Consider the following 22,920-nt stretch of genomic DNA (forward strand, 5'->3'; position numbering starts at 1 on the left):
CGTGGCGAAAGATGGTTTCTGGAGAACTGAAGGTATTATAAGATTAGAACAATCTAAACATAAGAATAGCCTACAGCATCAATGGGTTGCTGTAGGTTGGAGGGACGGAATAGTGAGGGAGGAGACATGTAGTAACAGGAAGAGATCAGAACCGGGTGGGGATCTCCGGATATCATGTACATTTGGGGAAGGCCCCATGGGTATAAAAGAATTACAATGGTATATAATAGGAAAGAACGATCCAATGTCGCTACGCGCGGTTCGACCAAAACGCCCACCATGCCTCACCGACAATCTATATAACGACCACCAATATTTATACATTGGCGTCGCCGTTATCACGCCAAATGTGAGTATCGCCTAAGCTTAGAGAGCTTGCTGCACTCTCTTCACGATTTAAATCCGACTGGGAAGCATCGCCATTTGACTCGGAGGTCTTGTTGATCCAAACTTTCTCCAGACTAGACTGTGTTAGGAACATCGCACACTGCACCAGCATTGAAATTACTTACGGAAGAACCAAGCTTGGATTCACGAACCGCATCCCCTCTTCTCTTTGCTCGTCAACGGTGGTGCTGGCACGTCGAATGTAGCCTGGCGGTCGGTTGATCTCAATATCTTCTCCGGCTATGTTGACATCTGGGTTGTCCTCCCGCCGAATTGAACGGAGAGAAATGTATTTCATCAATGGTTCGTAAGTGCGTCCGAAGTAGTAGCTGTACCAGATTGTGAATGGCAATAGGGGAACAACTAAGATTGCTGGTGTGATGGCATGCTTCAGGGCAATTATGCCTGCCATGACGAGCTGGAACACACCGATACCAATCAAGAGGCGGTAACAAGTCATTGTCCAAGCGCCTCCAGTAGAATGTTGAGGATGGTCCATTGCATACAGTAATTGATACTTGTAGGTGTAGTAGCCAAAGATGAAATAGATCAACCCGAACAATAGGACGCTGTATCCTGCTGGGAGAATGCTGTATACAAGGCATAGCACCCAAACCAGGATGGCTGATGGCAAGTAGAAGCCGTACTTGAAAATCGGTGGCTGAACGAGCTCAGCGTAGTCACGAGGCGTTTTGGAACCCCAAAGCATGATGGGGTATAGTGATACGCTGCCGAATTCTAGCAGTCGGAAAGGTAACAAGCCAACACCTTGAAGAAGGATGAAATTAGTGTAAAAGTCTGCGAGCGTTTGGACGGATTCTGCTAGACGGAAAGCAAGACTGGTGGTGTCTTTGAACGAATCCTGCAAAACCGGCCAAAATCTACTCGCGGTTCCAAATGCTGTGAAGACAAGGAAGACATTGAAGAACGTGAAGAAGAAGTTCTTGGAGATCACAGAAAGCTCGACGTCTCCTTGCGAGATTGTACCTTGCATGTTTGCTAGGTAGTCGTAAAGAAATGGAACAGCAACGTTGAGCAATGAAACAACGATGGTAGGTAAACCAGTCTGAACCAGTGATTTGAGGATTTCGTGTTTGGCAAGAAAGTCGGCAGCTTGAGGCCAGACTTGCTGAATTGAGCATAGATCGAGGAGACCGGCAAGGGCGGCTACTGGGATAAGCCAAAAGATGGTGAGGACGAGGATGAAGATTGTGATAACCCATGACCGAATCATGCGACTCGAGCGAGGTAGGTATGTATTTTGCCAAACAATGTCGGAGGGTGCAGGAGCAAGCTTAGCCAGAAGCTGCATTGGTGAAGGATCTAAAAGGGCTTGCACGGCCATTTGGCATGCTGGAATAGAATCCATCGTAACGAATGCAAGAGCAGTTGGTTTATACTCCTTCTTTCTTGCGGCAGTGATCTTCTCATCAAGCTTCCGCAACTGTTCTTCGTAGTAATCTATCGCGTCGACTTTCCTGCTTTGCAGATTAAGAAAGCCATACCAGACCCTCGTCGACGGACGCGGCTGCTCATAGGTGGTGACGTGGTTACTTCCCAACAAAGTCTCTCCTTCGTCCGGAGTCGTTTCATCGTTGTCATCTCGATGGAGGATATGTCCGGCAGGCTCGTCAATCTTGCTCTTACTTTGTCCAAGATGCACTGTCCATGCTTCCTCGAGCCTTCTCAAAGTGTAAGCTCTTTTCTCTATCATTTCATCAAGGCGCTTCCAATTTCTGCAAATGGTCACGGTCTCCACCTTCCCAATTTCAAGCTTCTCCAGAAAGTCTTTGATGGCTTCCTCTGACCTTAATTCCAGGGGTATACCAGACAACTTGATAGTGCGATCTGTTATTGTCGACTGGCTGCCTAAGTAATCTTGCCGCACTTGAATGATGTGTCGAGTCTCATTGGTCAAGAAGTACAAAGTTAGACCGGTGAAAACATATGTAAAGACCAAATATGACCATAAGTAGCTGGTATCAGGGAGGTCTTTGTCTCCATCACTGCCTATAATTGCAATATCTCCGTTGTAATTGTACGTCCATGCCGACTTGCCCAAAGTTTCCAGAGAATATGAAGATGTAGTGTTTGGACGGGTAAAGTTCCAGTGTGGGAGTCCGTTGTAGTGTGCATTGATTGGAGCCATAATGGCGCATGTTAGGAGAAGCATCACGCCAAACAGCTTTATCGACATTTTGAAGAAGGCGAGGAACTAAGCTTCGTCAATATCCTGAATAGACCCTAGAACAGGAAGAGAACTTACTACATAGGCATCAAGACCTGCGGAAGCAAGAACCTGCTGCTCTGTAATCTTGTATAGCACGGGCATCCATCCGAAAAACGTATCAGGGAGGTCGGGGAGAGCATCTGCAACGTCTTTCTGCCGCTTGCGAGCAGCGTACAGGGTTTTCCATCTCGGTCGAAGAAACTATGGGTATCAGTATATGAACTAGATGCCTCGATATTGTAAACTAAAACTCACACAGAAGCCGAAGAAGGCAGATACGCCTAACGCAAGAGAGAGCACGAGCTGTACGACGATCCCGCCTTTCGACGTCGTCGGGGCCGTTGGGTCAACTTTGTTGCATTTCTTCGCGAGTGCGGAAACGAAGTCGTCCATATTGGCGATTGCCTATCTTCGTAGCTAAGTCGAGGAGGTCATGACAGTCCGTCGTCGTTGTTTTCGTCGATGTTCGTGATCTGCCTGGCCTTCGTACACAATGACGATTTTTAGCGAGGCCATGCATGAACCCCGGTCATCTTTGATGTTCGCACTTCACTTCTCTCTTTCCACACTCTCTTTCCACACAACACTTTCTAGTTATCTCGAGGAATCACGAATAATGACACTGATGTTCAAAAACGTCATATCAGAGCTTAAGTTTTCAGTTTTCATACCCCATTCACTATCTTTCTTTTCAATTTCTCACCAGTTCCATTTGAAGTTCAGACCAGAAGTCGCGATTTAGTGGCATTGGTACTTCTTTCCAAGACATACACCACAAGAACGCGTCCATGCTCCTCTATTAGTTGAAAAATCGGACCCTGGTACAGAGGATTGTCTCAATTGATCACGAAAGAACAGCTGGAATGGATTTTGTTCTCCTCCCAAGTACGGAGATACTTGCTAAGCCTGGAAAGCTGTTCCTAGAAGCACGTGTCAGAGCGGATGCCCGTGATGATCTCGACACTTCTACAGCTTCACAGGTACTGTTGTTGCTTTCTCGATGTATGTACAGTAAGCTAAATTTACTCACCAACAGTTGAAGGATGTGCTCGAGACGCACTTCAGCACTGGAGAGCATACTTTTGAGTTATTGGAGGACATCTTAGCCAACGACCGATGTAAGTGATTGATCTGACAATTCCCAACGTATACATGTACATGAACACCGCACTCGTTGACCCTGATATAGCCGCCGATCTTAGATTGGGTCATCATTTGCCACTGGTAAAGAAAACATTGCAATCACTCAAAGTGGTCGAGTACCTCGGACCAAGTGCTGAGGAATCTACCTTTTCCTCGAAGAATGTTCGAATCGAGGTCTATGTATATGGGTTATATGGCAATGCGAGATCTTTGGAGGAAGACCGTCATTTCCCTCAGGCAGAGCTGACGCCGATGCCACATATTAGGTTCGAAGGAATATGGGATGAGTACATTCTCTCGAGGGCAGCATATCATTCAAACCCTAACAGCTGACTTCTGCTAGGCTAGTATTCACTGATAATATCAAAGAAGACCTCCTCTGGATGATGATCAACATTCGTACGTCGTCAACATCGGCACTGATCCTCCTCCCCTTTCCATATCCGGCCTCCGACATGAATTTTTCTTCATTCTGACGCGACTTATTAGTTCGATTCTCTCTGCGGTCTTCGGACAATTCACGTGGCGAAGTGAACCCACTCATCCTGCTCCACGGCCCCCCTGGTACGGGCAAAACTAGTCTTTGCCAAGGACTCGCCCAAAAGATAGCAATCCGACTTCGATCGCAGTACGACCACACTACACTAGTTCAGATAAACACCGCTACGCTGCTCTCCAAATATTACAGTGAGAGTGCGAAACAAGTCGACGAGATCTTCACGAAGATAGCATGCCTGTGCCAAGAAGAACCAAACACCTTCACATGTGTACTTATTGATGAGATAGAAAGCATTGCAAGCTCTCGAGAGTTCAGTACAACGGGCGACGAATCACACGACTCACTGCGGGCTACAAATGCTCTTCTCACCGGTTAGTCAAAATCCAAACTTTAGTCCAGTGAGGGGAGTAGCTAACAGTCCAGGCCTGGACAAGACGAATCATTACCCCAACGTCATCTTTCTTTGCACCACTAATATGTTCACCGCTCTGGATGATGCATTCCTTGATAGATGTGGGCTGAAAAGAGAAGTCGCAATTCCGTCGCTTCCTTCGCAGTACCAAATCATCAGGAAAAGATTGCAGAAGCTCATCGACAGGGGGGTGATCCAGACTGATGAATCACTTCTTTCACATGAAGATGCAAGGCTGTGTGCAGAACTGGACTCGAGAAATACGCCTGCCAGACTTTTGGCTATAGCGCAGCTTATCAACTCATGCCCTGGAATGAGTGGACGATCATTGACCCAGCTTCCCGAGCGTGCTGTACTACAACACCTACGAGAGGATGAGTGCGACATGGATATGGCTTTGACCTTTATCGAGAGAGTGCTAAAATTGCCACAGCCAAAGGCCCAGGAAACGGAAAGCTATGTGAAAGTGGAGCAGACCGAAAAGAAACTTTCGTCAATCCCAGATCCGCAAGCTGAAAAGCACGAAAGAAAGAATGATATTCAGGTGGAACAGCATGGAACAGAGATCGAGATCCGGGGTATGAAGAGGACACTCAGGATGCTCTTCGAAGATGATCTGGACATTGAGGGTAGGTATCGCCCCATGTTACCCTGCATCTTTGTGAAGCCGAGACTATCCGTCTAGCTTGGAGCTGTTGGCTATTTGCAAAGAGAATGAAATAATGCTGACAGGGTCTAGTATTGCAGAGATGCATTGCAGAGGCGCGAAAGAGACCTGTGCAAGAGTAAAGGACGCGGATTCTGACAGGCCGATGCTACCAACTCCATGAGCAGAGAGGACATAAAACCAAATAGCTTCATTGATCGTGGTTGTGCAATAGCCATTCATCCACCACCATTGGCACAACTGACTAAATATAGCAACACCATAGCATGCTGTGGCTACATCGGCTTTCCTCTCTAAGATCAACGTGCTTGGAAATGCGGGAAGCTTTGCCGGATAAGAAATGTACTCTCTATTGCTTCAACAACAGGTGATTGTGGAGAAGCTTCCCCACAAAGGCTTTTGCTCGGCATGTCAGGACTTACAGTTTTTGACCAAATAAGTCGGGCACCAAACCGTTTCATGCCACGATCACGCAACTCTGTTCGCGTGATTTTTCATGCCAAGATCGTGTCGCACTGCATTTCCTTCTTTCCAATCTGTTGTTTTGCTTCCACTCTTATCGGAGACATGCCATGTGGACTTCAACCGCCGAGAGATTCAGGATAGAACACAACCACGACAGCACCCAGCGGAATGGCAGGTGTGTGGAGAGAGCTATGAACGGGCCGTCACTCACATAAGTGAGATGTGATGAGATGATGCCCAACGCGGATGTGGCTCCGTTGATAGATGAATATGACAAGCTCTTTAACGCCGTCACTTTCTCTCCCTCTCGTTATTGTTTCACCGAAGGAGCGGATGCAAGTGGTCCAACACCCTGCCAATGCTGCCGGAGACCCGTTCGTATGCAATGAATTCATCCATTCATCAATTTCCCTCGGGATAAGTCGGCTTTGAGCCTCGGCCTTGTCTGAATCTTTGTGCAACCCTCTCAGTCGATGCCACAACTGTTCGCCGGACTTGAGACTGCGCCAGAAGTTGCCAGATGGTTGAAGATGCTGCATCCAGTCAACTCTACACGCGTCTGTGGCTTACCGCTGAGTGGCCCGGCTATGCGTGACGGGCAGTTGGGCCTCCGTCGCGTCAAGCTCCGGCTGCATTGGGGGGGAAGACCAGCGATCGGGGAGAAGAAAATAGTTCTGGATTCAACGCTGCACGAATCCCTGCCAAAGCGGTCAAAGTGTGGCTGGTGAGGTGTGTGCTTCGAGGGGAAAGGAAGAGGCGAAGAAAGGTTGCAGTGTTCTGCAGAGGCCTGGAATCTGGATAAGAGAGAGGCCGAGAAACCTTACCATGTCCCCCCAGAAAGGTTAATAACCTGACAAGATTAATTCGCTCAATTAGACACAAACGGTTGAGCGATATATGCAACTGGATGAAGCAGTCAAAGCCAAAAAGAGGCTTTGGGCATCAGATAATCTGGTCTTTTGCCCTGCTTTTTTTCTTCTGGCCCTGTAGAATACGCCGGTTCTTCCCGATGGGCAAGGTCGCATCTTTGGAAAAGTCACCGAATTGATGATGTTTGGAGACGGTTGGCCCCTATTATTTCTGTGACGATTTTGCGACAGCTGCAGGGCTCTGCTTGCTTGTTCTATGGGGGCAGTTTTGGAGGCGGCTCTTACTGTAGATTTCTTAGCCAGTCGTTAGCTAACAAGTCAGATCTTCTACCCGCACTCTAAAGTCTCTAAGTACAGTTTAGCCCCTGAAGATCCACGCTTGCTGCCCACATTGCCAACTAAGATGTGCTGTAAAGTCCTTAGGTAGGTAAGAAGTGCAGTACGCAGCAGTGTGTGATCTCTAGGCTATTGTAGCGTCGGGACGGGGCCAGGCTGATGGTCCTGCAAGGCCACCCTCAAGCCCTCCAGCTTTCTCAGCCAGGATCGTCGCATTCTGCCGGCTGCGGTTTGACCAACCCAACCTTGGAAACCTGCATCCAAATCCTGGCACAGTGAACACATTCCTGGCTTGGCTTTGGCACCACCACCACCACCAGCATGCAGCTGCGGGATCCACAGGTGCAGACCCAAAAATCACTTGCATGTGCCTGACGTATGGAAAAAATATTATCTAGAAGATGCGACGACAGACAGACACGGAGGCCAGCCAGCATTGTTGTTATTGTTACCTCACATCTGATTCTTGGACTCCCTTCCCATCCCATCTCATCACCATCACGCAAACTCGCACAGCAGATGACTCTTGAGTGTAACCGAAACCTTCGTCATTCAAGCTTGTTCATATATCTGTGATACCTCCCACGATCGCTATCGCTCCAGCTCCAGCTCGACTTCCATTTGCCTCAAAACCCAGAACTGTTCTCCTTTCAGATCAGATCAGATCCGATTCTCAGGTCGCAGAATCTCGAAACTAGAAGATCGTCATTTCGAGAAGCTTCTTTCGTCAGTTCCCTATTGTTGTCATCGCCGCCAGCCGGTCGGCGAGACATTTGACGTCGGCCTCGTCTTACCCAGAAACCTTCCGGCAATATTTGAACACAGCATCAGCCCACCACTGCACCATCTCTCCTTGCGCCAGAGACAGAACCGAGCCTGCATCCTTCCTTCCTTCCTTCCTCCCTAAACTTCCTACCTTGTTCTACAAAGCTCATGATTGCGCAATTTCGATCTTTCAACATCGTTTCTCCTTCCGTTCTCTTCATACTGCGAGTCGCTCCTAAGTCCTACAACAAACCTTTACAATGACAGTCTTTGTGGTTTCACTGTAAGTAACTCGAGCACCACTTCTCTACAATTTTCTCTCATCCAGAAAACCTTTCTTTCCTTCTGTCAGACTTTTTCGATTGTTGTGCAACATTGCAGAGCTCATGGCAGATTTTGGGGTGCTTGCCAAAACATGTGCCAGCTGGCAAGGTTCCACAACCTCAAGTTGCTCTTGTACAACCAGCACAATTGTTATGCAAAAGTCACTAATGGAAAACGATACACAGGTTCCTACCCCACACTATCAACTTCACTCTCCCTAATTCGAACTCTCCTCGTGGCCGTCCTGCCATTCCAAGACGATCAACCACCAAGTCCACTACCCGAATTGACACATCTACCAAGCAGCCAAGTCTTTTCGACCCCCAGATTACCCCACCTCAGACACCAATCGCAGATATTGTCGACCATGATGAGTTCTTTGCCCAGAACGAGAATATTGAGCGAGGGTTGAACCACTTCCCCAAGCAAGAAGGCCCTCGATCTACAATAGCTCCCAGCGATCCGCACTCTCCAGCATGGGGTGCCGGTCGAGTCTTCACCCAACCTCGATCAAGAGCTAGCTCTCCTCCTCCCGCAGACATATTGAAGCACAATAAGACTGTGGAGAAGGCGAAGGCCCTTGGTAGAGCAGGTGTGCGACAACCCCAATTGGACAGAAGTGACAGCCATGATCGTGTGTTTGCCCATGCTGACTGGACTGTTGTACCAGCAGACCAAGGCAATGGTGGACTCCGGAATGCTGTCCAAGCTGCGGTTCGAAACGGGAAGCTGAATGACAAGATCTGGGTCGGAACTTTGGGAATGCCCACTGATGCCCTTGGGGATAGTCAACAGAAGCAAGATATCGAGGACAAATTGGCGACTGAGCACGACTCGTTGACGGTGTTCTGCAAAGACAGTGATTTTGATGGACACTACACTCATTATTGCAAGCAGATTCTCTGGCCTGTCTTTCATTATCAAATTCCTGACAACCCGAAGAGCAAAGCTTACGAAGATCACTCATGGATCTACTATGTCAAGGTCAACCAGGCCTTCGCAGACAAGATTGTGAAGAACTGGAAACGCGGCGATGTCATCTGGGTTCATGACTATCATCTACTTCTTGTGCCAGCTATGGTTCGAAAGAAGCTTCCAGATGCTAAGATTGGATTTTTCCTCCATGTTGCATTTCCCTCGTCCGAGGTTTTCCGCTGCTTGGCTGTGCGAAAGGAACTCTTGGAAGGTATGCTCGGTGCCAACTTGATCGGATTCCAGATCCACGAGTATTCTCGCCACTTTCTTCAAACATGCAGCAGGCTGCTTTGTGTGGAGGCTACCAACGATGGTGTTCAGCTCGACGATCGATTCGTTGATGTCGTCAATCTAGCCATTGGCATCGATCCTGTGGCGTTGGATCTGAATCGTGATGACCCGAATGTTGGGGAATGGATGGCCACCATGCAGGAACGATATCGTGGGAAGAAGCTTATTGTTGCACGAGATAAATTGGACCACGTGAGAGGCGTGCGACAAAAGCTGCTTGCATATGAGTTGTTCTTGAACAAGTATCCCGAATGGCGAGATCGGGTTGTGCTTATCCAGGTCGCGACATCTACGACCGAGCAGGCTGAGCTTGATGCGACCGTCTCGGACATTGTCACGAGAGTCAACTCCTCTTGGGCAAATTTGGCTTATCAGCCTCTTGTTTATCTCAAGCAAGATATCAGCTATCCTCAATATCTTGCACTACTTACGGTCGCCGATGCTCTCATGATCACCAGTCAACGAGAGGGGATGAATTTAACCTCTCATGAGTACCTTTTCTGTCAAGATGGCAAATTTGAGGGCCACAACAAAAATGGTGCTCTTATTTTGAGCGAGTTCACTGGTAGTTCATCTGTCTTTGGTGGCAATGAGCTCTCAGTCAACCCTTGGGATTACAGACAATGTGCCGAGGCGATCAAGGATGCTCTTGAGATGGATGATGCTGAGAAGAAGATGAGATGGGACAACCTTTATGCTGCAATCATGCACCACACCGCTGAGCATTGGTTCACTGCATTCCTAACGAGACTTGACAAAGTCTACGCTGAGCAGCATCGACGTAATACTGTCTCAGTTCCTCGACTATCGATCAACATGCTTGGCAGGCAATATCAGCAATCTGAGAGAAGACTGTTCATTTTGGATTATGAGGGTACTCTCGCTTCGTGGGGTTCTCCCAACGATATCATTCTTACCAGTCCTCAAGTAAGTCATGACTCAGGACTAGACATCGCCATATACTGACAACAATAGCGAACTCTTGATGTTCTGAACGATGTCCTTCAAGATGAGCGCAATACTGTTTACGTGATGTCTGGTCGACAACCCGAAGAGCTTGACCGTCTTTTCAAGCGAGTTCCAAACCTTGGACTTATTGCTGAGAATGGTTGTTTCCTGAAAGAGTTTGGCTCCAACAAATGGGTCGAGATGGCTGATCCGGTCAAGATGCGTGAATGGAAAGAGTCTGTTGAAGGTATCATGCATTACTACCAAGAAAGAACTCCTGGGTCATGGATTGAGCCTAGACATTGCAGCCTCATTTTCCACTACAAGAGCTGTGAGGATCAAGAGGGTGCCAGTCGACAGGCTGGTGATTGTGCAAGCCACATCAACGATGCTTGTGAGGAGCAAAGAGTTCGGGCCATACCCATTGAAGGTATGTTTTAATACCCATCTTAATACTCCGTTACTAACGAGTCCAGGTGCTGTCATCGTGGAACCAATCGACTGGTCTAAAGGAACCGCTGCCATGACCATATTTGAAGGTCTAAAGCGTGACATGGCACCAAATGTCGGTCATGACTCGCCTGTCGATTTCCTCATGGTTGCTGGTGATGGCCGTGATGACGAAGTCATTTTCAGATGGGCCAACGACCTTGAACGTGATGGGATAGTCAAGAATGTCACGACTGTCAGTCTTGGAATGCGTAACACTGAAGCAGGCTGTACCCTCACGCAAGGAGTTACTGGTAAACAATTTACTTACTGTTTCCATCACATGACTAATGAATTCCAGGTGTTTTGACGGTCCTTCAAAAGCTCGCGATGCTCTCTTAACACTACATCGCCTATTTATTTCCACGCTTGGTTCTTCAGCGCTCCTTGAGCAGGTTCCTTTGACGCTGTCGTTTTTGTGATATGGGTGTTACGTCTGGGCTACGCTGCTGGTCTGTTGAAGCTGGACAGAAATGACAAATTAGCTAGCTGCTACCAGTAGTCTTGATGGTTTTCTTTTGCAGTGCGGCGATGAGATTAAACGAGGAATGAGCATTAGCATGGCGTTTTTGAATTGAGGGACGGAGACGAGCGATCGTCAGCATACGCGGTACGTGGGCCTTGAAGATAGGGTCCTTTTCTTATGATGCAACATGGAGGAATGGATGGATGGAATGGAATGGCATTGGACGTTCACTTGTATGATCACGAAAGGAGGAAATATTAGACCAGAACGCGTGCCAACGTGCCGTACACGAGGAAAGAGATTCTTTTGTTGTATTAACCTAGAATGAGGTGCTGAGTAATAGATAAACTCAGCTCTGTATACATATATTGTCGTTATTACCCGTAATTCCGTGAATCATTAGCTTTTCTTTCATATTTCATATTTATATATTCTATGTATTTTCGTCATTTTATTTCTTTATATTAAAATGAACTTACACCCCAGATCCACTATATTCACACCCACACATTCTTCCTGATGCGGTTAGTCCCGACGTCATGTTTCGGGGCGGGAGCCGAGCCGCCAATCGTTCCCCGCGTTTTGGTGAGGGTGGAAACTTGTTTGCAACCTTGACTTTTTTTTTCGGAGAAGGAAGGTGAGATGATGAACGCCCAGCGGCGGAAGAGGAAGGAGGCTGAGTAAAGAGATGAGATGGGATGAACGGGGGTGTGAATGGTAGGTGGATAAAGTTTCTTTGTTTCGTGGTCGAGCGAGCGCGTTTATCTTCATTCAATGTTCACTCACCTCGAGTCTGCTATTGTCCTTCTTACTGTTGGAGATTCTCAATCACTTCTCGAGTCTTCTCACATTCTATTATCCGTCCTCTGTTGGCGTTCCAAGCTTCCCTTCGAATTCCAGCAACAATGCTCTTCCTCCTCCCCCTCCTCTCTCTATGCTCAGCCGCGACAATAACCTCAACAATCACCACACCAGCAGCAACATCAACCCCGCTCTCCTTCTCCTCAAACACAACCTTCGAAACCAGCATCCTCACCGCCCACAATTTCTACCGCATCGAACACAACGCCAGTGCCCTAACCTGGAACTCCTCCCTCTCCCTTTACGCAGCTTCCTACGCCTCCCATTGCGCCTTCAAACACTCCGGCGGCCCTTCCGGCGAGAACCTCGCTGCGGGATATAGCAACGCGACGGCGTCTGTGGATGCGTGGGGGCTGGAGAGGGAGAGCTATGATTGGAAGAAGCCCGGGTTTAGTGAGGCGACGGGGCACTTTACGCAGGTTGTTTGGGCGGACAGTGTGAGTGTGGGGTGTGGGAGGGCGAGTTGTCAGGGGGAGGGTGGTATGTTGCTTCTCTTACTGTTTCTTCCCTCTTGGTTTTTAGGCGGGGATTGGTTGGGGGATATATGTGCTAATGATGGGATAGGGACCCCGGGGTGGTATGTCGTTTGTGAGTATTGGCCTGCGGGGAATGTGGTGGGGGATAATAATCAGTTTTTTGTGGAGAATGTGAGGAGGCAGATCAAGGGGCATTTGAGCGATACGGTGGAGAGTGGGGTTACGAGTTGGGGGGTGAGGGAGAGAGAGTTGTGTGGGTGGAGTTGCGGGGTGGGTGTTTTGGCGGTGGTTTTAGGTGTGATTTTGTTGTGATGGGAGGTGGAGGTGATGTGTGAGTTATGATACCCTGATTTAGCGGTTATGTATAAATGTACCGTACGAGCTATGGTTGAAGAATCGATCTTTCGAGGCCGAAGAGCATGCAAACTTTAACGCTGCAAGAGTGGCTTCCCAAGTGGTACGAGATATGTCCTTTGTCTTTGGTCTGCATCTTTTCATTTACAACTTTTCGTCCCTACCACATAGCTTGCTCTGCGGGAAGTGGTCAAGCAAGCTCTACTCAATCAGACTTTGGGCCTAGTATTTCGATTAGCGAGAAGAAAAGAAGCTCGAGAGTTGAGGCTGAAATACATTGGGGCTTCTAAGCAGTCCCTCTTTGTTGGGGCTAAAGCCGTCTCATCTCGTCCAGCTCGAGTGTGAATAAGCGAGAGTCACTTGACAGATAAAAATCTTTCACTATACCAAAAATCATATTGCAGCATGCTTTACATACTATGAGCATGCTTCCAAATTCCTATCTAACTTGAAAATGATCAGTAATAATACGCTTGGAATATCTTGAGTGTTAAAATGGCATTTTGGTGCACGGATGGGAAACTGGTCTTTGACCTTATAATGGAAAGTTCGCCTCCCTCCCCCCCAAAAAAGACAAGCGAAGCAAAAACTCAGACCTAACCACCGAAGTGGGTAGGTCGTAGAAAACTTGCTCGGTGTCGGTTGCAGTTTTTAAAGTCGCGGTTTGTTCGTTCGTATGCGGGCCAGGCGATTTTATCCCTATTCCTCCTCTTAGCATCACAATTGTCCTGAAATGGCTGTCTAACCATTATGCCATGTGAGCTTATGACTAGAACTTGCTTATTTAACTCTATAAGGGTAGTAGGTAGGGGTAATTGGTAGTTGGGTGGGGGACGAGAAATTCTTGGGGCTTTGGTGGGTTGAGGAGGGATTTTATTCTATTTTTTGGTTCACGGCATGAATTTATTTCGTGAAGCAGTCTTAGTTTGTTAATTTGAAGTCATAAAAAGTACGTTGGAGCACTGATATATCATTATTCATGCTTATCTGTGAGTCAATACACCTTGATATTCGAACGCTTTCGTCACAAGCTCGCTTATCTAGTTCGGAAGTTTGTTTACATTTCCTTCCACCAACAGTCACTCATTTCACGACGACTTACAGCTAAAGAGGCTGGATAGTGAGAATGGTCAAAGAAAATCTTGACGAAGTGGTTACCTCGTGGTTAGATGTTACCAACGATTCCGAGCAATGTGACGCCGTGGATGAAAGACTAGCAAAGAGAAGAAGGCTCGAAAAGGGTGTTTCGTGGTTTGTTGAGTACGTGATACCCCTTTCGTCCTGTTTCACCCATTCATACTTACAATTAGTAGTGATTCGCTGGGTATAATGTTCTTCACCTTTGGCAAGCGGCCAAATCAAAAGCTGTTCCCCGTCCACACCGAAGTCGCCTGCCGCTACTCATCCGTCATCACCTTCTATATTGACCGGACTGGATTGACCCGCTATCCGTTATTCACTAAAAGCGAAGACGCCGCCAGACTCCTGATGAAATGGCTATACTCGCAAAAGCTGGAAGTCCTCCAACTGGAAGACGACTGGGAGAAGATCCAAGCTCATGCCACGCCAAATGCCGCTAAAGAGGAGGACGCCGCGCTGGTTGAGCTTTGGGTGTTGGCCGATAAACTGGACATCGGGGCTTTGCAGAACCAAGTCATCAAAGCCATCGACGATGTTTACAAAGACTTCGAATACGTCTTCCCAGAAACCATCGCCGTGGTCTACAAAATCACTTCTGGTCCATGCGAGCTCCGAAAACTCTTCGTTAGGATTACCGCCAATGATTTCGAGCGTGATAATTTCATAAAAGAAGAGAAGAGCTATCCTCGAGAGTTTCTTCGTGACCTGGTTCTTCTTGGTTTCGGAAGACTCGGAGATAACCAGTTCATATATCAAGATCCTGATGCTTTTTATGTATATGACACTGAGGTGGATGGTACTGAAGATAGTGAGGGTGAAAGTGGGGAGGAATGTGATGATTGGAGCGACGGTAAAGAGAATGTGGTGGAAGTGGTTCCTGAGATGCCGAGTAGTACGAGGAAGGTCGTCCACGGGCTAGGTTTGTTGCTCAATGTTTGAGATGAATGATCCATGAGCAAAGAATGGAGATGGCAAAGAAAAGGACATTGGAACAGTTTTGGGAGAGATTGGCTCCTATGATTGTCCAGAATGCACTTGTCTTGCGCAGCACAGAATATTCTTCCCAATGAATGTATCAATACCCATTACCAATTGTCTTTGGTTGGGAATACTGACACGGTCCACCTTTGTTTTCATGGTCTTCCAGCGCACCAAGTGCTGCTTAGATACGAAGTTCGTTTCTTCGACTTTCTTACAGAAGTCATCTCTCCAAGGTTGAGGAACGATCTAGCCTCAAGTTCTTCCTGGTGATATCTAGGCATTCCTTCTTTTGTTTTAGACAATCTGCGTATACTAAAGCGAACGAGATTTGACATAAATCAGTCAATCCATTTCATTCTTCAACGGAGGAATTCGATCTCAACAATAATGTCCTCCGACTCCGACCTCAGGCTGAAGGATCAGATTACCAGCCGCCCTAAAAAGTACAGGCTGAGTAAGAAGAAGTTGCGGTTTTCGATTGCTGATTGGCAAGTGTTTCTGCCGTTCGCGGGGTTTCACTTCTATTAATACGAAAGTCTAGGGCGAAATTACTCCTAGTCTATGACGCAGGTGAGCACATTGGGAGGAAGTAAGTCCTGTGGATGGGTACACAAGGAGGCGTTGTTCCACTACTCGAAGGTTATCGAGCAAGCCGTGCGACAGAGCGGACTAGATTACTACAAGTTTCCAAAATCGAGCGAGGCGGCCATCAAGCTCCTTGTGGATTGGATTTATCCTCAAAAACTTGTAATCGAGTACCTCGAGGAAGACTCCGATATCTCGAACCTTGAAGATACGTATTCTTCACTGGTCGATCTATGGGTACTAGCCCAGAAGCTGGACATCCGGCCTCTATAGAACCTGGCAGTAAGAGCTATCCAATGACGTCCACAAAAAGTCCAATGTTGTCCCGGTCAGCCACATTCAAAAAGTGTACAAAGCAACCTTTGACGCCGCTGAATTTCGGGGACTTTTTGTTGCTCTGTGTGCATTCAACCACTTTCCAGGAATATTCTCTGGAACAAACAACTTTCCAGGAGACTTCGTCTCGGATGTGATTACCTTTTCTCGGCAGAAGCAGACGAGCGGGTGCACATACAAAGTCACGGATTATTGCATCGAAGAATATGATTCGGAGGATGACAGCCTGAATTTGGAGGAAATGAACATAACATGAAGAGAGAAATTGTATGAAGGACATGTCTTCCCAAGCTAGTCTAACAAGAATGGATTTAATTCCGGTGCCTCGGAAAACTTAGGTTGCACCAAGATGCTGAAGAAATACATAAACCTCTCTGAAGTTTCACTCTGAACAATGTGACTTCACGGATACGTTTCTGACCAAGAATTGCTCTCTCGCTTCAACCACCAAGTAAAAGTGACTCCTTGCTTGTATCGTGCATTTCCTTCCGTCTTTGGTGTTATTGAACAATGCGACATAGCTTAAAGTTGTTCAGTTTCAAGTTTTATCTTCTACATCCAGATCTCAGCGATCAATTTCGAATTCTCTTTTTGCTTAAGGTCTTCGACTCGCTAGAGGTGCGAGGCTATTCAATGACAAGCTCTACTTCCTAATTGTCTCTTTCCAGTGTCTTCATCACAACACCACGGAGATCTTGCGCAACCGATACCCAGGAGCTGGTGGACCTTTACAAAGACACCTACTCGATCTTTGATATCGGTCGAAAATGGCATCCTCCCACGCGTTAAAGAACTCTCGCGTCTCCATCAAGTCTGAAGCCAAAGACGAGTCGGCGAAGTTCGTCGATCTTCGTGAGGCTGATGTCGAGCCTCCCAAAAAGAAGCACAAGATGGGTGTTGAATCATTCTCGTAAGTTATTGAGATAAAGCCCGAGATTTGCTCTCAATCGCTAACCTTTGCTTAAGCAATGCCGATTCTCTGATGGCCTTCAGCGTCGGCGAAGGAGACTACGAAAAGAGATACATTGTTCGCAAGAGGGATGCCCGCAAGTCACCTGTCATTAAGGCTATCCTTAAGGATCGGGATTCTGAAGGTTGGATTACACATCATTTCGAAGAGACTACCGATGATGCCGTCAAGTTCCTCATTCAATGGCTTGACTCACAAAAGCTTGATGCCATTCAACTCCGCAATGATGATACTGATGATGGTGGCGGAAACGACGATATCTTCGCCAGAGAAGACGATGCCTTATTCGACTTATGGATTCTAGCTGCCAAGCTAGGACTACCCGAACTTCAAAACGTCGCACTCAAGACCGTTGATGCAATTATTAGGAAAGGAAACCCTCTCCGATGGCATAACGTTCCCATTAGCTGCATCAAACGCTTGTATTCAGACGAGTCTGGCACATTGCTCCTCAGGGGTTACATGGTTGCAGCCTGTGCAGAATTCGTCGATTTCGGAAATTATCAGCACGACCCTTTCGAGTTTCCACACCAGTTTATGATGGATCTGGCAGCTTTCTGGTCCAAGACATCTCGTGCAAAACTTTGCAAAGTCGCTGACTTCTATGTCAAATCAAACTAAGGTGAACACATCTAAAGACTCTCGATACAGGTGCATAAGGCATTATTCTGATAACTGGCGCCGTGGCTGACAGGTGAACAAAGAGAAAATCCAATTATTCCATTAGCCCCGTATTCTATATGGTCTCTTGAGGTTGGACTAAGAAGAGCATGGAGGAGGAACAGCCTTCACCTTAGCATACTGAGCTCATATCTGCCTGACTTTCACACACATACTGCGATTAGAAAATTAAAGTGTTGCACGCCTCCATGATCATGACATGTATATATAGAATCTTCTGAACGTGTTACTATTATGCGACTGGCGTTCGTTATCTTCGCTCCCGGACTTGCGTTCACCTTCCTAACTGATTTTCTGAAAGAATTTGGGACAACTTCGAATTTTGGTAGCTCGCTTTCGCTCCCCCGCCTTCCGTTTTCAACCTTGTTGCGAACAAAACAAGCCACTTCTTCTTCTGCGACACTTCAATGAAACATAACCTCGAGATCTAGTAGAGGCTCGTTTTGGATCTCCTTCCTCCCCATCTCGTGACGAACAAACCAAGCCGCTTCTTCTTCTACGACGCTTCATCACAACACAACGAAGAGCTGTGAACGGCAGATATGGAGGAACCAGCTAATCAATCATCGCAAGATGATAGACCTCAAAAGTAGCAAAAGTTGGAAGCCCCTCACTTTAAGTAAGTTTGATCTTCGAAGTTATGGGTTGATCTAATATGATTGTGAAATACAGTGATGCCACATCGCTCGTTGCACTGAGATGCGACTTTGGATTTAATCCAAAAAAGTTTTCTGTGCACAAGGAAACCATTTCGCTATATTCACCTGTGCTTGCTAAGTTCTTCGAAGACGGTTCTATCCCGAAAACCTACGTATTGAACACTGGTGAGGGAGCTGCCACGCGTTTGGTGCAGTGGCTCTACTCTCAGAAGCTCATCATACATCAATTACACAAGTACTGCAGTGAGCATTGCGCAGCTCACAGGCATAAGGAAGATCGCGATCTAGTGGAGTTATGGGACTTAGCAGAACGCTTGGAGATCTCTCCTCTTCAGAATCTGGTCATCGACAGCATGGAGCAAATTGCACAACACTGCGGCTGTCCACCATGGACCTGCATCCTAAGAGCATACCAGATCACCACGAAGGACAGCAAACTTCAGAAGTACCTTGTCGCGCTTTGTTCCAACACATTCAGCCGCGACAAACCAGAAGACTATAAGGGTATTCCGCCAGCATTCTACAGAGATTTGGCTGTTTATGCATGTGGAAAGCTCAAGCTGCTCAACGAGAGCGAGAAGGCTTACGATCTGGAGAATGTTTACTGTGATGCTGAGAAAGAGCTATAACTTCTCATCTGGACAAGTAACATACATCGGTAAGTTGCCCTGATCCATCATACTGGACTCTACTGATTGTAAAACAGGTTGGCTCTGACACCATGCCTCGGTTGAGGAGGGATGCGAAAAGAAATGGTCCGAAAACTAGCAGTAGCAAAGGTAACGGGTAAACAGTTGTTCTTCGAGTAGCAAAGAAGTCACAAATAAATCATGAACTCCTACATCTTACTTCGAACCTGCTTGAATTGTGGAGTTGTGATTAACTTGAGATGCCACTTTGCGAGACACAATTACATGCATGTTCAAGTCATCGGACGTGCTCAGGATAGCTGTTTTCTTGTGACTTTACTTGACCTTGGAGTTGTACTTTATTTGGGAATCGGGATTTCTTCTGATTTTTCCAGGCAGACCCTCCTTCGCCGGACGCGCGTGACTTGAGAAGGTCTGCCCGAAGCTAATTTGCTCTCAAAGTTTATTGTAGGATGAGTAAGCTAGTGATTCGAACTTACTAGATCATTTGGATTCACCTTTTTGGTGTTCATCCCGAAAACAGAAGAGCGCTTCCCAAACATTTCTTAGCGTGTCAAGATCTTGTGCAACCGAATTGTCTCCAGCTGCACCGCTCCACAACTACATATCATTTGCCTTGCAAAACATTCCGCTCGCAATACTTCAACGATACAAACCTCGTCGAAGCCTCAATCTTGCAGCCAATCAACATGTCGTCGGCACCAAATAGACCTACCGAAAGCTTCAGTCGCCCTTCTGCAAGAGAGAATAGAAACAAGCCAAGAGATATTCCGGAGATCAAGTAAGTATCCTCTGGCACTCTCTTTCAACAACGAAAATGTTGCGACAACGAAACGGAGATGAATGGCATCCGCCCTTCTTTGGGTTTTGAGACATGATGTTTGATGTTTTTAGCGACTAGGTCTCATATATCAAAATTGAGAACCTCTGCGGAGGAGCCCAAGGATTTATGCACTCGAAGCTTAATTAGGAATAAAGAAGCTAACAGATACCATTACAGGAATCCTTCGGATCTTGCTACCTTCGTCGTTGGAAGAGTGAAGAAGCACTTCCAGATCCACAAAGACGTTTTATACCACCACTCTCCAACCTCCAGGGCTGCTTTGAATAGCCCGTTCAACGACAAACAATCCCAAACCTGCCAGCTACCAGACGTCACCGAACGGGCTTTCAAGCACTTATTCGATTGGTTGTACTTCCAAGACATCAAAATCCATCAACTCGAAGACGAATTTTATTCGGATTGGACCCAAGAGGGAAAGAAGAACACCACCTTTGAAGAGAACATGGCTTTGGCTGAATCATGGCTTTTGGGAGAGAAGTTCGGCTTCATCGAATTCCAGAACCTTGTTCTCACCAAGATCCATAATATCACGAACAAATGTCACACATTTCCCAGCGAACTTTTGCAGTACGCGTTCGAGCATACGGGCCCTGAGAATCAGCTGCGGAAGTATATGGTAGCATTATGTAGCATGGGAATCAGCCCAGATTACTTGTCGGTTCATGGGGAAAAGTTCCCCCCGGAATTCTTCCAGGAGATGGCAGTGTTCATGGCCAGGTTTAGGGACAAAGTGGAGGATGGCTCTTATCACTGGAACGAAGACCTGAAAGTGAAAGTCTCCGACTACTTCGTCAGAACAGACGTGGTAGTAAGGTCGCAAATTATTGATGTTGACAGTATTCGGTAAGTTCTCCTACTGGGTACTGTATAAACCCTTGGATCAAGCGTAGTCTGACAAAGGGGGAGCTTTTAGCAGGATACCAAGGATGAGCCGGGGTTCGTTTGACGAGGAAAGAGACTGAAGCTTTCGTGGATTGGGATTGATCACGAAGTGCTTGAAGAGTGGTATTCAGAAAAAATTTCTTTTCCCGCTCTGGAAGATCATCGTTGGCGCGCAGTAGGAATTAGAATGAATGTCATCCAGCCTTTTGCCCTCCTCTCAGATGCTTATTGACTTCCTTTGTGACCACCAGAAAATCCGCCAGTCACATTCCTCTACAAACTGATTCAAAACGATGTTCATGATCTCGGGGTGAATCTCTATGATACTATTCGTTATGTTACTGATAGAAATTATCGAAACATCTGAAACACGAGAAGCAGATGAACAAGTCATCTTATAGTCTCTTTGACGTGTTTCCTCCTCAAAATAGTAATTGTGTAAGTAGGATTGCTCAAGCAGTATCAGGTAGGGTGAAAACGAGTTAAGGTTTTCCATGCCTGCCTGAATTTCTGCCTGATCGCAAGTCCTCTTGAACCTGTTCCCCAAAAGCTCCCACAACGAGACTCCCATACAAAATATATTCTCGAACCTGATTGGCTGAGGAGTTCTTAGCGTGGAAATTTGCTGCTTGCTCAAGTTTTGAGCATTTTTGGAGAAGGGCATCGTTGAGTTTTTTTATCTTTCTCTGTTTTGCGATATGCAACAAAATATTTAAGGTAGGCGCTAGAAATAAGCTTAAAACCTTAAATTCTTTTGTTGCATGTCGCAAAAGAGAGAGAAGTTGAAAACTCAAACGAGGAAGTCTCAGGAAAACCAGCAGTCACGGAATTTCTACACTAAGAAGATTACAGCCAATCAGAGAGCAGTATTCATTTTGTATGTATTTCTCGTTGTGTTCTCTGTTGAGGAGCTCTCTGAGCTGTCTGAATTAAGGAAAAAAGTTACGCCGGCGCTAAGAACCTTAATTTACAAGAGCGAAGCAATATGATTCTCCAAAATCCGATTCCATGCCCACAGAAGTGCAATTGTAACAGCTGCGATGTAAGCATCCGACTTTGGCACAACATATGCCAGGAAATCGAGGTTAAAGTAGAGAGATGTTGCCCTGCGATTCTTGGTGAGTCGCGTCCCAATAGACCTCAACGTCCGCCATTGTACCCACTGAACAATCTTGGTGGTGCTTGAAGTCCATCGAGCATGTAGAGATGATCGCGGAACATTTCGGGATGCTCACCGAGCATTTCTAGATGATTGTGGAATTCGGAATGGCCCAAGAGCATATATAAACGACTGAAGAACTGAGGCCAATACCTACGGAGCTGGGGATGTTGGCGTTCGACGTGATCTTGGAAACGCTGCAAGTGCAACCTCTGCGTGCTGTCCAATACTAAGGCATGCTCCCGGAACCCTAGGTTTGGGTTCGATCGTCGCTCTTCCTTGACATCGTACACTGAGTATGTATTCTCGGGTGTGAAGTTATAGCGAACTGTCGTAACTTTGGATTTGCAAAGCGGGCAAGATGGGCTTAGCTCAAGCCATTTGGTCAGGCATGAGAAGTCGAAATTTGAGTGATTGCATGGCTGTGTTGTAGCTGGTTCGGAAACATGCTCTTGGCAGATCACACATAGCTCTTTCTCTTCTGACGTACTGTGGCTAAGAGAATTGTCCGCTTCCGATTGCTTGATTTCTGGAATGTATTGGGCTTGAGTGATGCCGTCAACGGTATCGTCTTGAGAAGTAGTCTTCTCGACAATCTTCTCAGAAGTGCAAACAGAAGATCTCGAAGTTTCCATATTGGAAGATTGATTGGGTGATTTGTATGATGCACAATTGTAGTAAAGGTAGTTTGTTGGGAAAATGAAAGCCGCAATGAGGTGGATCGTGCAATTGCAGTAAGTTTGATATGCTGTATGCGAATGAAACTGGGCACGAGAAATGATGTGTCGAACTTCTGTATTTGAAGCAGTACTTTGTGGCAGGAAATAACTTCTATCAATAAGTGCTTGTAATACGGACTGCTTAGGATAACTTGTATTATGGACTGATGGCGTAGCCAAGCTAAGGTTCGCTAACGGAAGTGTAGCAAACACTTGCGGGATCCATGAGCGACAGTTCTGAAGCTAGGCCCAAACGGACCTCTTGGAAAATTAAAACAATTCCAACGATTAATCGTGCGAATGTTTGTCAGAAATGACTCGGTGTTGAGCGGTCGACTTCGACGAGGAACTTATCAT

The 22,920-nt window shown here is 46.7% G+C and overlaps 9 protein-coding genes across 9 annotated transcripts; 7 read left to right on the plus strand and 2 right to left on the minus strand.

Moving 5' to 3' along the window:
* Positions 1-20: 20 nt before the first annotated feature.
* LY89DRAFT_636802 (DUF221-domain-containing protein) lies at positions 21-3,081 on the minus strand. The gene is made up of 4 exons (XM_018211500.1): positions 2,873-3,081; positions 2,654-2,818; positions 513-2,602; positions 21-461 (listed from the first exon to the last, which is right to left on the minus strand). Exons 1-4 carry the CDS (start codon positions 3,008-3,010, stop codon positions 317-319), a joined length of 2,538 nt encoding a protein of 845 aa, XP_018076968.1. The 5' UTR covers positions 3,011-3,081; the 3' UTR covers positions 21-316.
* Positions 3,082-3,536: 455 nt separating this feature from the next.
* Positions 3,537-5,549, plus strand: LY89DRAFT_305785 (P-loop containing nucleoside triphosphate hydrolase protein). Its single transcript, XM_018206597.1, has 6 exons — positions 3,537-3,597; positions 3,654-4,047; positions 4,104-4,159; positions 4,250-4,630; positions 4,683-5,300; positions 5,411-5,549. Exons 2-6 carry the CDS (start codon positions 3,770-3,772, stop codon positions 5,458-5,460), a joined length of 1,383 nt encoding a protein of 460 aa, XP_018076969.1. The 5' UTR covers positions 3,537-3,597; positions 3,654-3,769; the 3' UTR covers positions 5,461-5,549.
* Positions 5,550-8,033: 2,484 nt separating this feature from the next.
* LY89DRAFT_728737 (uncharacterized protein) lies at positions 8,034-11,142 on the plus strand (the record flags this gene model as incomplete). Its single annotated transcript, XM_018219296.1, has 5 exons — positions 8,034-8,056; positions 8,283-10,290; positions 10,339-10,741; positions 10,788-11,054; positions 11,102-11,142. The coding sequence occupies 5 exons, from the start codon at positions 8,034-8,036 to the stop codon at positions 11,140-11,142; spliced, it is 2,742 nt and encodes a 913-aa protein (XP_018076970.1).
* A 1,029-nt stretch (positions 11,143-12,171) lies between these two features.
* On the plus strand, positions 12,172-13,247 carry LY89DRAFT_693938 (PR-1-like protein; the record flags this gene model as incomplete). Its single annotated transcript, XM_018216667.1, has 2 exons — positions 12,172-12,837; positions 13,203-13,247. The coding sequence occupies 2 exons, from the start codon at positions 12,172-12,174 to the stop codon at positions 13,245-13,247; spliced, it is 711 nt and encodes a 236-aa protein (XP_018076971.1).
* An 836-nt stretch (positions 13,248-14,083) lies between these two features.
* On the plus strand, positions 14,084-15,036 carry LY89DRAFT_664420 (uncharacterized protein; the record flags this gene model as incomplete). The annotated part of the gene is made up of 2 exons (XM_018212768.1): positions 14,084-14,217; positions 14,271-15,036. 2 exons carry the CDS (start codon positions 14,084-14,086, stop codon positions 15,034-15,036), a joined length of 900 nt encoding a protein of 299 aa, XP_018076972.1.
* A 1,730-nt stretch (positions 15,037-16,766) lies between these two features.
* Positions 16,767-17,590, plus strand: LY89DRAFT_728740 (uncharacterized protein; the record flags this gene model as incomplete). Its single annotated transcript, XM_018219297.1, has 2 exons — positions 16,767-16,909; positions 16,966-17,590. The coding sequence occupies 2 exons, from the start codon at positions 16,767-16,769 to the stop codon at positions 17,588-17,590; spliced, it is 768 nt and encodes a 255-aa protein (XP_018076973.1).
* Positions 17,591-18,305: 715 nt separating this feature from the next.
* On the plus strand, positions 18,306-18,938 carry LY89DRAFT_728741 (uncharacterized protein; the record flags this gene model as incomplete). Its single annotated transcript, XM_018219298.1, has 1 exon — positions 18,306-18,938. The coding sequence occupies one exon, from the start codon at positions 18,306-18,308 to the stop codon at positions 18,936-18,938; it is 633 nt and encodes a 210-aa protein (XP_018076974.1).
* Positions 18,939-19,648: 710 nt separating this feature from the next.
* Positions 19,649-20,768, plus strand: LY89DRAFT_714378 (uncharacterized protein; the record flags this gene model as incomplete). Its single annotated transcript, XM_018218126.1, has 3 exons — positions 19,649-19,740; positions 19,960-20,646; positions 20,717-20,768. 3 exons carry the CDS (start codon positions 19,649-19,651, stop codon positions 20,763-20,765), a joined length of 828 nt encoding a protein of 275 aa, XP_018076975.1.
* An 884-nt stretch (positions 20,769-21,652) lies between these two features.
* LY89DRAFT_728743 (uncharacterized protein) lies at positions 21,653-22,479 on the minus strand (the record flags this gene model as incomplete). The annotated part of the gene is made up of 2 exons (XM_018219299.1): positions 21,653-21,791; positions 21,845-22,479. The coding sequence occupies 2 exons, from the start codon at positions 22,477-22,479 to the stop codon at positions 21,653-21,655; spliced, it is 774 nt and encodes a 257-aa protein (XP_018076976.1).
* Positions 22,480-22,920: the final 441 nt, after the last annotated feature.

This window comes from Mollisia scopiformis (genome assembly GCF_001500285.1).
Source record: "Mollisia scopiformis unplaced genomic scaffold LY89scaffold_3, whole genome shotgun sequence".
Lineage (NCBI taxonomy): Eukaryota > Fungi > Ascomycota > Leotiomycetes > Helotiales > Mollisiaceae > Mollisia > Mollisia scopiformis.

What these genes read in the sequence shown, in the direction of transcription:
- LY89DRAFT_636802 (XM_018211500.1), bottom strand. Translation starts at nt 3,010, where the DNA reads ATGGACGACTTCGTTTCCGCACTCGCGAAGAAATGCAACAAAGTTGAC. An exon ending in CTGCCTTCTTCGGCTTCTGT is followed by an intron (nt 2,819 to 2,872) that starts GTGAGTTTTAGT and finishes TGATACCCATAG; the next exon opens with TTTCTTCGACCGAGATGGAA. An exon ending in CAGGTCTTGATGCCTATGTA is followed by an intron (nt 2,603 to 2,653) that starts GTAAGTTCTCTT and finishes GACGAAGCTTAG; the next exon opens with TTCCTCGCCTTCTTCAAAAT.
- LY89DRAFT_305785 (XM_018206597.1), top strand. Translation starts at nt 3,770, where the DNA reads ATGTACATGAACACCGCACTCGTTGACCCTGATATAGCCGCCGATCTT. An exon ending in TTCGAAGGAATATGGGATGA is followed by an intron (nt 4,048 to 4,103) that starts GTACATTCTCTC and finishes GACTTCTGCTAG; the next exon opens with GCTAGTATTCACTGATAATA. An exon ending in AGATGATCTGGACATTGAGG is followed by an intron (nt 5,301 to 5,410) that starts GTAGGTATCGCC and finishes GACAGGGTCTAG; the next exon opens with TATTGCAGAGATGCATTGCA.